The 15,719-nt window shown below is 38.7% G+C and overlaps 1 protein-coding gene across 2 annotated transcripts in view; it reads right to left on the reverse strand.

Moving 5' to 3' along the window:
- The window catches only part of P4ha1 (prolyl 4-hydroxylase subunit alpha 1), a 67,733-nt gene that overhangs the window by 20,766 nt on the left and 31,248 nt on the right, over positions 1-15,719 (reverse strand). Inside the window, exons 7-9 of one of the 2 annotated variants that reach the window (XM_045137501.1) lie at positions 12,883-13,079; positions 10,154-10,330; positions 6,786-6,856 (exon numbers count right to left, since the gene is read on the reverse strand). In XM_045137501.1, coding sequence (XP_044993436.1) covers positions 6,786-6,856; positions 10,154-10,330; positions 12,883-13,079 — 445 coding nt within the window. Of the gene's footprint in view, positions 1-6,785; positions 6,857-8,326; positions 8,398-10,153; positions 10,331-12,882; positions 13,080-15,719 lie in introns of both variants that reach the window. The other variant, XM_045137500.1, reaches the window with a different exon arrangement.

Genomic DNA, 15,719 nt, shown 5'->3' on the forward strand with positions numbered 1-15,719 from the left:
AATATCTTCCTATTGGTCTCCATGACAGAACTTCAGAGCCAAGCTGTACAGTCGGTCAATGCTTCTACACTATCATCATCATCATTACTGTTACTGTTTTTTGAGGTAGGGTCTCACTCTAGCCCAGGCTGACCTGGAATTCACTATGTAGTCTCAAAGTGGCCACGAACTCACAGCAATCCTCCTATCTCTGCCTCCTGAGTGCTGGGATTAAAGGTGTGCGCTACTACACCTGGCTACATTATTCTTTTTTTATCTATTTATTTATCTATTTATTCAAGAGGAAGAGAGAGGGGAAAGAGAAAAAGAGCTAGAGAATGGGTGTGTCAGGGCCTCTTGTCTGTAAATTCCTGTTTGCACAAACCTCACTTTGTATATCTGACTTTACAAGATTACTGGGAAACTGAACCCAGACCTTCAGGCCTTGCAAGCAAGCACCTTTAACCACTAAGCCATCTCCTCAGCCCAAGATTCCTTTTTTTTTAGGAAGGGTTTCCGCTCTTGCCTAGGCTGACCTGGAATTCATTATGTAGTCTCAGGGTGGCCTGGAACTCACAGTGATCCTCCTACTTCTGCATCCTGAGTGCTGGGATTAAAGGCATGTGCCGCCTCCTCTTTTAAAACAACCTACTTTTTTAATATACGAGTCTTAACAATATCACTGGGATACTTTGAGAAAGCAGCAACAGTCTCACACTGCATGACTACTTTCTGAATGCTTGAGCAGGAAGGCATACTCTAGTCAATAGACAATACCATTTTAGAGATTACAAAACATCCACAGGAATGTGTCAGCAATAGAATTAACACTACACTACCATCCCTCCTGCCATCCTAAAGATGTGAAAATCAGTATTTTACAATTAGCTAACATAAAATCACTATGTTAGGCAAAAGGTAATTCAAGGCTCCAAATGATAATTACTGAGAGCAAAATTTCCAACTGCCAATAATTCTTCTCTAAGTGTTTGATACTGAACAAAAACTAGTTATATACACTGGGAAGTTACCTAGTCTCAGTAGGATAATTGTGCAATAATGTCATAAATCTGTCCATTTTGGTTATCTTAGTCTGACAGGCACTGTCAAAACCCACTAAAGGGGCCATGTTGCCAAATGTTATGCCAATCTTAAAATTCCAAGCTATTTGTATTTGATTATATGCTGTAAAAATACATTTAGATTCTTATATCTGTTCCTTACTAATGAGAAAACTAAATCTGAAGCATGTTATAAATATTATAGCTTTCATATAATCAATACCAACTGTAGGCGGTCATTATGTAAGAGTAAAAAACTGAAAACTGTTTCCAAGAATAGTCCACCAGAATCAAAGAACTTTTTATTCTGCTAGTTTAAATAGGTTGTATGTGTCATTATTTAAACAAGATCTTATTAGTTCACCCAACCGAATTGCCTTTTCAAAGCATGTAAGCCAATGACAACCTTTCAAAACTAAAGTACCTTTTCTCTGATCAAGCCAAAATTAATTTTCCAGTAACAAGAATTAGTAAATTTTTAAACATTTTGTTTGCTGTTCATATTGGAAAAAAGATTTGCCAAAAAATTAACATATAGTTAGTGATATAAATAAAAAATCACGCTAGCCACAAATTCCAGTGTTCAAGCAATCCCTTTTCAGTCTCCCCATTAGTTGAGAGTACTGGTATGTACCACTATTTTCTTTTATTTTTAAAAACAGTAAGGAATTTCTATATACAATTTGCCACAAAAAAAATCCATTTGCTGGAATAATTTTTTTGTTTCTACAAAAGAAGTAATTATTTAGAAATTTCTTGAAATACAGGTAAGTCCCTTTCTGGAATTTTACAAAATACAGATGTTGCCAAAGAAAAAGGGGTTCAATTACTTGACATCAGAACACGAATATTTTATTATACCTGCCTTCAAGATGCATTTTTCTTATAACTTATAATTTGTAAGACAAACTAAATATTCATTTAGAGCATTATTAAAAATTCAGATTCTCAAAAAAATAAATTCAGATTCTCACAGCCATGTCTGCTGGCACAGCTACACAGGAGGCTGAGGCAAGAGGATTACATGCTCAAGGCCAGCCTTCTTAACTTGAACCTTGTCTCAAAAAGAGTGCTGGGGAGACGGCTCAGTGGTTAAAGGCTCCCGATTGCAAGGCCTGAAGGCCTGGGTTCATTTCTGCAGGAGCCATGTAAAACCAGATGCAGAATGACACATACACCTGGAGCTCATTTGCAGGGGCAAGAGGCCCTGGGGTGCCCATACACACTCACGCACACGTGCACACACACACTCTCTCTCTCAAATAAATTTTTTTCTTAAAAGTAAAAAGGCTGGGCATGGTGGCACACATCTTTAATCCCAGCACTGGGGAGGCAGAAGGAGGAGGATCACCGTGAGTTCAGCACCAACCTGAGACTGCATTCCAGGTCAGCCTGGGCTAGAGCAAGACCATACCTTGAAAAACCAAAAAAGTGGACTGGGGACATAGCTTGGGAGTATAGTGACTGCCTGGGACAAGTGAGGCTGTTGGTCCAATCACCAGCACCACAGCAAAAAATTCAGATTTCTATTGATGAGTAAGAAATATTTTGACATAGTCTTTATTTAGTAAAAACACTTTAATGGCTAAAATATAAATGATAGTTCATGTGGAAAATTCCCTTGATTAGTTTGAGTTGTCAATCTTTTTTACTTTGAAATGCTTCTTTCTAAACAAGTTTCTCTACAATTATGCAGTAGAAAACTTGAATATTTTAAGTCTGGAACATCTAGAAATACTTGAAGAAAATAGATGTTTGCAGGATCCCTTTCAAGAGGAAGTTATTCTGAGTTGGCAAGAGTCCAATGCTTCGATTGGCTGGATATTCCTTTATAAGGTCCATTTTATATAGAGAAAACTGGCAAAAACTATTCTCCAAAACATTTCATCAATTTTGTTTCCAGTGCTTCCTGGAACACAAAGCTAGAGATCTTAAACATTAATTTTATGATAATAAAAATATCTAAAAAATGCAGGAATCTCTGAAAATGTTAATAGCTTTATAGGTTTTGTCATTTTTTTGAGGCACAGTCTCACTATAAACTCCAGGCTGACCTTGAACTCACATGATCCTTGGCCTCTATCCCCACAAGCTGGGCTTACAGGCATATAAGACAACACCAAATTAAACTGTTTTTATAGATATAATTAAGGTTCAGTAACAGAATGGAAAATTAGTCTTCCCTTGAAATTGAGATTAATTACAATGCTCAGAAGCATTATAAATCATGTCTCAGAACATATTTACCCAAATTAGTTTCTTCAAATGGTTCCCATCTATTAGTGTTCCTTAAGGACAACTGCTCTGATGATTAAATCAAGAACCACACTATGGCAAATATAAATTTTCATGTTTTCTGAGAGGATTTGGAGCACTGTACCTCACATTATGGCATCTTTTGGTCTTTGAAGAAACGACAGCAAGGAGCCTCTGATCTGCTCCTCTCTCCTGAAACATGTCACAGATAATTCTTTGACCTGCCACTGAAATGAATCATTAAGACCTTCATTCCAGGGATACTCTCCTTATACCTGCACATAGACACACCAATATCTGAGTGTTGGAGAGATGGCTTAGCAGTTAAGGAGCTTTCCTGCAAAGCCAAGAGACCCAGGTTCAATTTCCCAGGACCCACTAAAGCCAGATACATAAGGTGGCACAAGTGTCTAGATTTTGTTTGCAGTGGCTAGACGCCCTGACACACCCTTCTCTCTCTCTCAAATAAATACAGTAAAAAAATCTAGAAGTATCTGGGGCTAGAGAGATGGCTTAGTGGTTAAGGTGCTTGCCTGCAAAGCCTAAGAACACATGTTTGAATCTCCAGGTCCCACACAGATGCAGTGACGCAAGTGTGCAATGTTGCACATACACCACAAGGGGGTGCACGCATCTGGAGTTCATTCACAGTGGCTGAAAGGCCCCAGTGTGCAATTATTTCTTTCCCCCCCCTCCCTCCTTTCTCTTCTACTCATACTGGCCCAAGAGGGCAAGCTGTGGTACTGGACAGAGACAGCTACAAAACCAGAATATGTACATGCAGATTGTGTTTAACGATACCCTATGAAGAACAATGACTTCACCTAAAATAATGTAAGGCAATGTTGACCCATGCATTCAGTGCAGACTTTGTGGAGTACTTCTGCCAGGATTTGTCATAATAATCTTCTACATTGTACAGATGCCTCCTAAAGTAGTTATTTAAATCTACATTCCACCAGGCATGGTGGTGGCACGCACACCTTCAATCCCAGCAGAGGTAGGGGCAAAGGTAGGAGGATCGCCATGAGTTCAAGACCACCCTGAGACTACATAGTGAATTCCAGGTCAGCTTGGGCTATAAAACAAAACCTTATCTCAAAAAAAAAAAAAAAAACTAAGCCTGGCGTGTTGGTGCACACCTTTAAACCCAGCACTTGGGAGGCAGAGGTAAGAGAATCACCATGAATTCAAGGTCACCCTGAGACTACATAGTGAATTTCAGGTTAGCCTGGACCAGAGTGAAACCCTACCTCGAAAAACTAAAAAAATCTATGCATTCCTTTGCACAAGTTTTTAGTTGCCAACTGAAATTTTCACCATAACTTTAATAGTTTCAAATTATTTCATTCTTCTACAACAAACACTGGTAATCTCTGGAAAAGATTACCTTTAAAAAAAAATTATAATTAAGAAGAAAAGAATAGGCACGCCAGGGCCTCCAGCTGCTGCAAACAAACTCCACATGTACGCACCACCTTGTGCATCTGGTTTACATGGGTATTGGGGAATTGAACTTCGGTCCTTTGGCTTTGCAGGCAAGCATCTTAACTGCTAAGCCATCTCTCCAGGACCAAAGATTACTTTTTAAATGTATTTAGTAGAATCTAAATACCACAATAATTTGATGCCTCCCATTGTCTGCTTAAAAAACACATGAACAGTGTTTGGAGAAATGGCTCAGTGGTTAAGGCACTTTGCCTGAAAGATCTAACAACCTAAGTTCAATTCGCCAGTATCCACATAAAGCCAGATGCGCAATGTGGCACATGCATCTAGAGGTTTTTTTGCAGCAGCCAGATGCCCGGTGCACCCATATTCTCTCTCTGCTTGCAAATGAATAAATAGAAAAAAATTTAAAAGACATGAATGGGCTGGAGAGATGGCTTATCAGTTAAGGCACCTGCCTGCAAAGCCAAGGGACCTAGGTTCGATTCCCTAGGACCCACATAATCCAGATGCACAAGGTTTGCAAATGCATCTAGAGTTTGTTTGCAGTGGTCAGAGGCTGTGGCATGCCCATTCTCTATCTGACCCCCCCCCAAAAAATAAATAAATAAAGTAAAAGGACATGAACAAAACTGTCTAATACTTGGAAATTTTATTTCATTCTTTCCCTTTCCTGGAATTTTTACTTTCATTACATTTTTTTCTAAATCAATGATTCTCAAAATCTGAGAATCCGAGTGGGAGGGACTCAGTCTGAAGGTGACAGTGCAAGTTTTCTTACCAGGGGACATTGAGCAATGTCTGAAAACATTTTTTAATTGTCACAACTGGAGGAAGGATACTAGGGACATCTAGTGGATGCCAGAGATGCTGTTAAACACACTGAAAACAGCCTTCAACAATAAAGCATTATCTGACTCAAATGTCACCAGGTGGCACATGCCAGTGAGGATAAGGCAGGAGGGTCACAAATTTGAGGCCGGCATGGGTTATACATTAGGCTGGGGATACAGCTCAGTGGTCATGTGATTGCCTAGCAAGCACAGGAGTGTAGGTTCAAGTATCAGCACTGTAGTAATATTTTCATGGGCTGGGCAGATAGCTCAGCAATTAAAGCCTGCTAGCCCAGGTACGATTCCTCAGTACCCAAAGAAAACCAGATGCACAAAGTGGCACATGTGTTTGGAATTTGTAGCAGCAAGAGGCCCTGGCACTTCCATTCTCTCTTTATTTATAAATAACAATATTTTGTTTTGTCTTGTTTTTCGAGGTAGGGTCTCACTCTAGCCCAGGCTGACCTGGAATTCACTATGGAGTCTCAGGATGGCCTCGAACTCACGGCAATCCTCCTACCTCTGCCTCCTGAGTGCTGAGATTACAGGTGTGCGCCACCACACCCAGCAATAACATTTTTAAAAGAAGTTACCTTGAAAAAAATCTTCACATTTGGTTATTAAAATTATCAATACACATTAATCTAAGCAATTGTTAACAATCACTATCAAACACACAAAAAATGAAAATATATTTAAATGTTCCTAATAAGATGGATGGGGCTTATATTTATTTTTAAATTAATTGCTACACCTTTGGATTAGTAACTTTGATTCTTCTGAAACACTGTTAAAAGCAAGGTACATGAAACTGACTTGCAAAGATTTTGTTATATAGTCATTCAGGGCATTTATTTTACAATTGTAGGTGACTCAAATATTTTTAAACTCTTGCTATATAGCAGAGTCTACATTAGGCCTTGCTCTGTGAAAACCCTTTGGGAGCTGCACTTCCTTCAATATGAGACACTCCATTTATGAGTTAGCATTTGGGGAGCCTCAACCTAGTAAATTATTACATTGTGAAATGTTTATTAGCTGGCCCATAACTATGTGTTTATTGTTTTACTGTGAAATCACAAGCACAGTATCAAATACTGCACCTGACATCCTAGGTTGTCTTAGCAACCATAGCACACGATTTATGAAAGTAAGATCAAGAAAGAATGACCTAACATGACTACAGTTCTCTCCATTTCTCCCTTACCTCTTGGAAACTCTGTACTGTGCTGTGGTCAATTTTCCAGTCTCAGGGTCATGTACTGTAGCTCGGCTCAGCTACAAAAAAAAGAAAAAAAGAGAAAGGACAGGACTTACACTCCAGTAGCAGGCACTTTTGCTCTTGTTCATCTAGGTTTGTTCTGTTTTGTTTTGCCAAGCCACAGGTGATTGGAAGGATTCAGATTGGTCTGGATGGCAGATAGTGGTTTGAAATCAGCAAAATGTTTAAAAAGGTGGCAGTTAGAATAGCCACTTCTAGATCAAGAGAAAAATGGGCTGACATAATTTTTTCATAAATTTATTGTCCTTTCACTTTTTTTTTTAAAGAAAAATCAGCTAACGCTGTATGTGAAGGGCTTACAGCAGGGTTTCACAGGATCTTTCCCGAGCCTAGAAGTTTCATGTTCTTCAGTGTTTTAGAAAAGATTAAAAGTCTCTTTAAGTGCATCGGTTCAAAACTGTTTTCAGTCTTTACAAAGTAAGAGCCAGCAGCTCCTACACAGTTCTGGAAGGCTGAGCTCGGAAGTGAACAAAGTTCCTGCAGTTGGGAGCTGTCTGAGCTCCCAGGCATAACTGCTCTTGCCAATGCCAGCTTTTCAGTCAGCAAGTTTTTGTTGTTTTTTTTTAAATAAAACAATCCCACAGAATAGATTTCTCCAAAGCACAAATGCCAATAGTCATGGACAGGGATGATGTGAGTTACTCGGTGCTCATGAGTGCAGGGAATGGCAGAGGCAAAGCTGGTGCCACATTACATGGACTGCTGCGCTCCCCTACTTTGGAAACAAGGGGACAAAGAAAACTGCCAGCAATTTCCTGAGTACCTGACACCTGATTTTAAAAATACCAAGTACCCTATCTGTCTCTCTCCCCCACATGAATACTTAAAAGAGGGGAAGGGGGCTGGAGTGATAGCTTAGTGGTTAAGGCACTTGCCTACAAAGCTTAAGGACCCAGGTTCGATTCCATAGCATCCATGTAAGCCAGATGCACAAGGTGGTGCATGTTTGAAATTTGTTTGCAGTAGCTAGAGGCCCTGGTGTGCCCATTCTCTTTCTCTTTCTCCCTCCCTCTCTCTCTTCTTCTCTGTATATATAAATAAATTTACCCTTTTCTCTCTCTCCCCCAAATAAATAAATAAATAAAATATCTTTTAAGAAATGCCAAGTACTTCCCAGCACTCAGGAGGCAGAGGTAGGAGGGTCACCATGACTTTGAGGCCACCCTGAGAATACACAGTGAATTCCAAGTCAGCCTGAGCCAGAGACCCTACCTCGAAAAAAAAAAAAAGTACTAAATTCCCTAAACATAATCGACTAATTAGAGATTAAAGACAGAACTTCTAGGCAAATTGAAAAAACCTGTGAAACACACAGTCTGTGCCATGAGCTTTCTTCTTATGAATAAGGCGGCCACTTGAGCTGGAGACTGAAAATGACCTACTTCCGAAAAATGAATAAAAAAATTCCTGTAGAATGTTAAAAGTACTCATTAGAGGGCAAAATATGCAGCATACATATCTCTTACCTTTTGCTAATTCTGTAATGTACCGTCTCCAAGTCTCCTGTTACTGGGTTTGAAATGGTGGCTCGCCTCAGCTGTGAAGCCAACCATCAATAGTCGCATTACAAGACAAAAAATGAATGACATTTATCTATCTTCGCTTTTTAACAAAGGAGGGTAGTAAAGAGAGAAAATAACTTTATACCCTTCCAGTCACCTTGTGTTGAGCCTTGAAAGCCAATTGGTTCTTTTTAGGTTTTTGTGATTAAAAAAACAAACAAACATATTTTACTTGTTTTTGTGCTGCATGAATAGAGTGAAATTTGTTTAAAGTCATTTCTTTCTCCCTTCAAAGTATCAGCTTTGTAACATTTAGCGAAGTAACATAAAAGGGCAGGTGAAAAGAAACCTTAAAGGTTTAGAGGAGGAAAACTGACAGGTAAGATGATGATTTCAAGCTTTGTTTAATTTTAAAAATGGGGAGAATGATTCTGAAGTTAACAAGAGTATGAACTTTTATTGCCAGTGAATTTACTGGTCAAAAACAATCTCAACTGAAGATTCTCCTTTGAAGACTGAGGCCTTCAAACTTAAAGATCAATTCTTAAACAATATTCTACCAAGATACACCAGTAAGGTAGGTTAAGTACCACAGAAAAAGGGCTAGGGTAGAAACTGAAAAGTGAAATAATTACAAGTAGCACTTTGTCAGTAGACTTATTAAGAATCTTCCTGGACAGAACATGCATGAACTAAGATCATCCTTTTGCACTTATCATATGTTTTTTCTTTGATAAAAACCAAAAAAGTACCAATTTGGAAAAGCAGTAAAACATATATCTAAGTACAAAGATACAGATTTTTCAAACTTTGATGATGCATCAGGTCAGCAAACCCAAGGTGACCTGTTTTCACAAATGAATTGCATTGGAATGTAGCCCCTCTCATTCAGGAACATATTAATTCTTTGGCTGCTTTTAAACTACAGTGGAAGAGTTGAGTAGTTGTAACAGAGACCAAATGGCCTACAAAACAAACGTACTTATCCTGACCTTTACAGAAAATTGCCAAACCCTGTGCAATAAGAAAAAAAGGGGGGGGCAGCATTTCTTTAACAATCTTTTTACAAAAATGACAAATTAATGTTTTACTATCAGTAAGATAAACTGTTTAACAAGCTGGTGGGGAAGAGACCAAGGCAGCAAGAGTAGACTTTCCCATATTCTCACATACTAGTTTCTAGGCTGAACACTAAATTTATGGAATTAGGGTAAATCCACTTTCATCTATTTTTCTTTCATTCTTTTTTGTTTATTTTTGAAGTAGGGTCTTATCTAGCCCAGGCTAACCTGAGCTCACCCAGATACCTCTGCCTCCAAAGTGCTGGGATTAAAGGCATGTACTACCACACCCAGCTGGTCATCTATTTCACTTAAGTAATATAGACCAAAATTAGAAAACTGTATTACCATTTAAAAATTAGCATGATGTTTGTGCCCACTTTTTCTACTATTAGCATGCCTCAAAGAGAATAAAAATACTTCAAGTATTCTTTCAACTAAAAATATACAAGGGTGAAAAAAAGTGAACTGATATCCAAAATACAGAGGAAGGTTTTCCAGTGACAATGAGTCTTAAATTCATAAACATGGTAAGGAAGAATAAAAACCATTTTAAAGCCCAGCTGCGAAATGATACTTGTGTCAATAACTGGGACATAAACCATATTTAATAATCCATATGTTGAGGCAATAATAATTAAAACTACCTGAAATTATTAGCTCAATTACTCTGTCTGGGTTATCTTACAAAGGAAACACACACAACTATATTGAGAAGAAAAAAATTTACCCTTGGTTTTGCTAAATCTTTGACAATCTCGATTTCTGCATCAGAAATAATATCATGGAAACGAACGATACGAGGCTTGTCCCACTCATCCTCCTGTTTGGCTGGAGCTAGAATAAATTTAGGATTCCGGTTTCCATCATGGTAGCGGCAAAAAAGTTTCTTCTGTCTCCGAGGAGTCTAACCATAAAGTTTAAAAAAAACAGACAAGCAAATTAGGATATTTTAATACCTATTCTTATGGAGATAAACAACAATGCTTGCATATACACAGAGTATCTCTGGAAGAACACACAAAACAAACGCCCTGCAAATACTTTGCATCCAACAGAAATTTTAGGATTTTTAAAACTGTATTAATTATTCTAAGGGCAGGCTGTTGCTCAATAGTAGAGTAGTTGCCTAGAATGTGGGAGAGACTAGGTTCAACCTCCAGCACCAAAAAAAGGAAAAGAATACTTTCTGAGGGAAAGATGGACAAAGAAAAAGTAGTTTAAAAAAAAAATTCTTTCATCAAAATAAATTTCAAATGCTTTAAACATGGAAGAACAATTAAATGTTTATGGAACTAAGATATGCAGGCCTAGCATTGCTCTGACCATCCAAGAAAACAGGGAGAATGGTCAGAAAATGAGAAAATGTCTGAAAGGAAAAAGCAGCTTACAAAACTAAATCAGGTTTTACTAAATACTTCACAGTTAATAAAAATAAGCTGGCATGACGGCGCATGCCTTTAGTCCCAGCACTCGGGAGGCAGAGGTAGGAAGATCACTGTGAGTTCAAGGCCACCCTGAGACTACATAGTGAATTCCAGGTCAGCCTGGGGTAGAGTGAAACCCTACCTTGAAAAACAAAAACAAAAAAAAAAGTAATGATAATAATATCAGCAAAGGTGAACATGGGTATTTCTGAAAAAACAAACTAAAATGGCAGGGGCTTCTACAGTAGCATAAAAACAAGGCAGCCAGCCAAGCAAGTGCATAGCTGTTCCTTTGCGGGGTGGGGGAGAGAAAACTCTTATATAATTTCCCTTAAAGAAAAAAAAAAGAAAGAAAAGCACTCCCTCTAGCCTGAGCTGGCCTTAAACTCATGATCCCAATTGCCTCAGACCTTTTTATGAGGCAGGGTTTCACTCTAGCCCAGCTGGCCTAGAAAGCACAGTTATACACTTCCGTCAGCCTGCCTAGTGCTGGGATTACAGGCATGGGCTACCATGACCAGCTTCTTCTTCTTCTCTTGATTAAACAAGCATATTACTATGAGGCCATAATACAATTTGTTTAATTGTTATGTAACAAGTAATGATCCAGGTCTATTCTCCATGCACTTCATGGCAGTCAAGTCCATGGCTGTATGTCGAGCAAGTCTCGTGTATAGTGATGAATATAACAATTTGAAAAAAAAGGGATTTTCCTCTAATCATGGACAGAGTTGACATGTATGGATCATATTAATAAACTGGGAAGTTATCAGACTCCTGCTTGTATACATAGTTCTACTTTACAGGCTTATTTATGGGTTGAGGGTAACAAAGATTCTGATTATGGAGCCGGATATATGGCTTAGCAGTTAAGGTGTTTGCCTGCAAAGCCAAAGGACTCAGGTTTGATTCCCCAGAAACCATGTAAGCCAGATGCACAAGTTGGCAAACGTGTCTGGAGTTCATTTGCAATGGTTGGAAGCCCTGGTGTGTCTATATTCATTCTCTCTCTCTGTGTAATAAAATACTTTTTTTTTAAAGATTCGGATTATTAGAAGATTTAAAAAAAATAAACAGTTGATATTATTGTGTAAATTGTGAAATTTCAAAGATATGATAATGGTCTGTAGTTGATTTGAGTCCTAAGCCTTATATTACAGTTTGGATCTAGAATATTCCCCAAATGCTATTAGTCCCCAGCCTCTGGCATTGCTGGAGGTGGCAGAACTTAAGGAGACAAGGCCTAATGGGAAATCACTGAGGTATGTCCCTGAAGGTAGCAGTGGGAATCCAATCCCTTCCCCTCTGTGTTTCTGGGCTCCATGAGGTAGGTGGTTCTGCTCTTCCACTAGATCCTCTCCATGATACACTGCCTTGACACAAGCAAGGGCCGACCAAGCACCTGAGCCAAACAAACTCTTTTCTCCTCCCCAGTTGGTTATCTCAGGTTTTGTCGGAGCAACACAAAGCAGACTAACGTACACACCCAAGTATTCAGAAATGGACACCCAAGTTTAATGAGTCCAGAAGTATCATTACCCTTGCATTCACTCACTGAGCTCCCAAAGTAAAAGCTAGAATAGAAGTCCATGAGTCTGACTATCAAAATGAAGTGACGTACATTACTTACTGTTACCCATACTAACTCATGTATGTCTACATTCAATACAGCACTCTTTTTAAGGCTTTCTTAAAATAAGGTTCCAGGTATGCATATCATACCCACAATAATGCACATTATCATAAAAAGACTCTGAGAAGTCCTCAGACTAAACTAAATCCTATGTCCAATTTTGTTTAACAAATGTTCCGAAAACATGTAACTTGTCTTTGGAACATCTGTTAAACAAACAAGCTTATGAAACAAATGAAGCAGAAGAAGTATGGTGTCCATAGTAAGTAACACTATTTTATACAGTCACTTTCGGTGTTCATCGCATAGACTTAAACACAGAAGAACTCTGCTCCTCTATGGAACTAATTACACACTTGCGCACACTCATACACATTACAATTGGCTTTTCCACTTTACCATTTTGATACCCTCCCCACGGCACAGCATTTCGTACTTCTGTCTCTCTGGCAGGTAATCCACAGCAATCCCTTTTTTCTTCGGGGTGGCTTTCTGATCAGATTGGTTGCCTGAAGTAGACTTACTAGTATCTTTTTCTTTAGCCATTATGTACTCAAAATATTTTAAGTTACCATTAGCTCTCTGGTGTTCAGGATCTGTTAAGAGAAGCAAAGCATGCCCATGAGTCACCATCTAGTTGTTCAACTATCAGAACACAGCAACACAAACAAGAGGCCATCACTTCATCTTCCAAGCAAAGATGCTTTTGAGAAAGCACTAATAAAAATATTATGCCATAGCAATAAGATGTAAAGTAGTCCTATCCCAAAGAAATCAGGACATAGTCACCCTACTAAAAACAGAAACAGCCTTTTATTTCAAGGTAGCAATTACTGCCTCTACTTTGAGAACTTACTAATCAACCCAAGGAACTATATTCAACTGGATGTCAAATGAATCTTCAAGTCTTATTCCGCTACTTATTTTAAGTAATGGGGAAGACTTCTGAGATTGAAAAGTAGTCGCTAGGACAAATACAAAATATACATAATTCAAAAACCACATTTACTACAGATTATAAATGCACATGAGATTACATCTGAGGACTGAGTAAATTTCAACTCCAAATTTCTACATAAGAAGGAAAAAAGGAAGTAAAGATGTAATTTTCAAATAAACCAGAATCCACTAACTACTTCAGAATTGCTAGTGATGATTTTTAGCTACCTTTTAGTAAAAGAAAAGAGAATTATACGCCCATCCGGGAAAAACCAATCCAAACAACCACACTGAGATAAAAATAAAGTAGGCAAGATGGGCATGGTGGTGCACGCCTTCAATCCCAGCACTTAAGAGGCAGATGTAGGAGGATCACCGTGAGTTCGAGACCACCCTGAGAATATACAGTGAATTCCAGGTCAGCCTGGGCTACAGTGAAGGCCTACCTAGAAAAACCAAAAAACTGGAAAGCAGGATAAGTAGAGACTTCACATGTGACATTAATGAAAGTGTGTAGGAAATTTTGTTCATCTGTACAATTTTTCTAATACTTCTGAAACTGCTCACAACATATGTTACAATATACAATTAACAGCTGGGTGTGGTACATACCTTCATTTCTAGAAGTTAAGAGGCAGGAGGAGGAGGAACGTTGTGAGTTCAACGCCAGCCTGGGAGTGAGACCCTACTTCAAAAGACCAAAAGAGGGCTGGAGAGATGGCTTAGCGGTTAAGCGCTTGCCTGTGAAGCCTAAGGACCCCGGTTCGAGGCTCGGTTCCCCAGGTCGCACGTTAGCCAGACGCACAAGGGGGCGCACGCGTCTGGAGTTCGTTTGCAGAGGCTGGAAGCCCTGGCACGCCCATTCCCTCTTTCTCCCTCTATCTGTCTTTCTCTCTGTGTCTGTCGCTCTCAAATAAAAAAATAAATAAAATTTTAAAAAGAAAAGACCAAAAGAATAGACAAGGAAAGCTTACTTTTGTAAAATGTATGCAAGGAAGGGATTATATATATACTACAATGAAACAAAAACATTTGTCCATCTGGTTTATGGATAACTCTTCTTTTTTTCTCTACTAATAATTTTTGTTCATTGAATAAAATATGAATTAGCAGTAAAACTCACTGGAAAACGGTTGAGATAGTATTTTAATTCATTCAACTAAGAAATCAATTATCAAAAAAGTTCACTTACAAATACAAATGAATTAATCTTTTCTAGCAGTGACACTTACCTGTCTTTTTTTTTTTTTTTTTTTTTTTTGAGGTAGGGTAGGGTCTCAGTCTAGCCCAGGCTAACCGGGAATTCTTTGTAGACCCAGGCTAGCCTCAAACTCACAGCAATCCTAACCCCTCTGCCTCCCAAGTGCTGGGATTAAAGATGTGTGCTACCACACCCAGCAGGCAGTGTCTTTTCTAACATGCTCATACTTCCTAGTCATAAAAATAATTCCTTTTAAAATGTTCAAGCCTCATAATATCTCAAAAGGCTGCCTGAGTTATTCTGGGACTCCATTTCTAAAGATATGACTTAGGTAGATTTAAAAAAAAAAAAAGATTATTTCTTGGGTAGAGATCAAGGACTTTTCATTTCTAATGAGTATCCAAGTAATTCTGAGGCATATGGTTCCTGAATAATAATGAGACATACATTCCATCTCTATTCAAAGCACTAGGTGTAAAAGCCAGGCATGGTGGTGCACAGCTTTAATTCCAGCACTCGGAGACAGAGGTAGGAGGGGTGCTATGAATTCCAGACCAGCCTGGGCTACAGTGACACCCTTAAAAAAAAAAAAAGTGGGCTGGAGAGATGGCTTAGCTGTTAAGGCACTTGCCTGCAAAGCCTAAGGACCTGAATTCAATTTCCCAGTACCCATGTAAAGGCAGATACACAAGGTGGTATATGTATCTGCAGTTCATTTGCAGTGGCAGGAGGCCCTGGCATGCTCATTCTCATTCTCTCTCTCAAATAAATAAATATCTTTAAAAAAATAATAGGGATAAAAATTTTTCTATCACTGGGCATGGTGGCACAGGCCTTGATCCTAGCACTCAGGAGGCAGAGGCAGGAGGGTCGCCCTAAGTTCAAAGCCATCCTGGGACTACATAGTGAATTCCAACTTAGCCTGGATTAGACTGAAACCCTACCTTGAAGAACAAACAAAGTATTTCTATCACATCTGAATGTGAAATCCAACAAATAATGTCCTTCAAAGGAAAGTGATTAGTATTTACTATGGCAACATGGTAACTACTTTGTGACTGAGTTGGTCAGCTAGGTTAGATCCAAGTTTGAAAAT

The sequence above is a fragment of the Jaculus jaculus genome, chromosome 18 (assembly GCF_020740685.1).
Source record: "Jaculus jaculus isolate mJacJac1 chromosome 18, mJacJac1.mat.Y.cur, whole genome shotgun sequence".
Classification (NCBI taxonomy): domain Eukaryota; kingdom Metazoa; phylum Chordata; class Mammalia; order Rodentia; family Dipodidae; genus Jaculus; species Jaculus jaculus.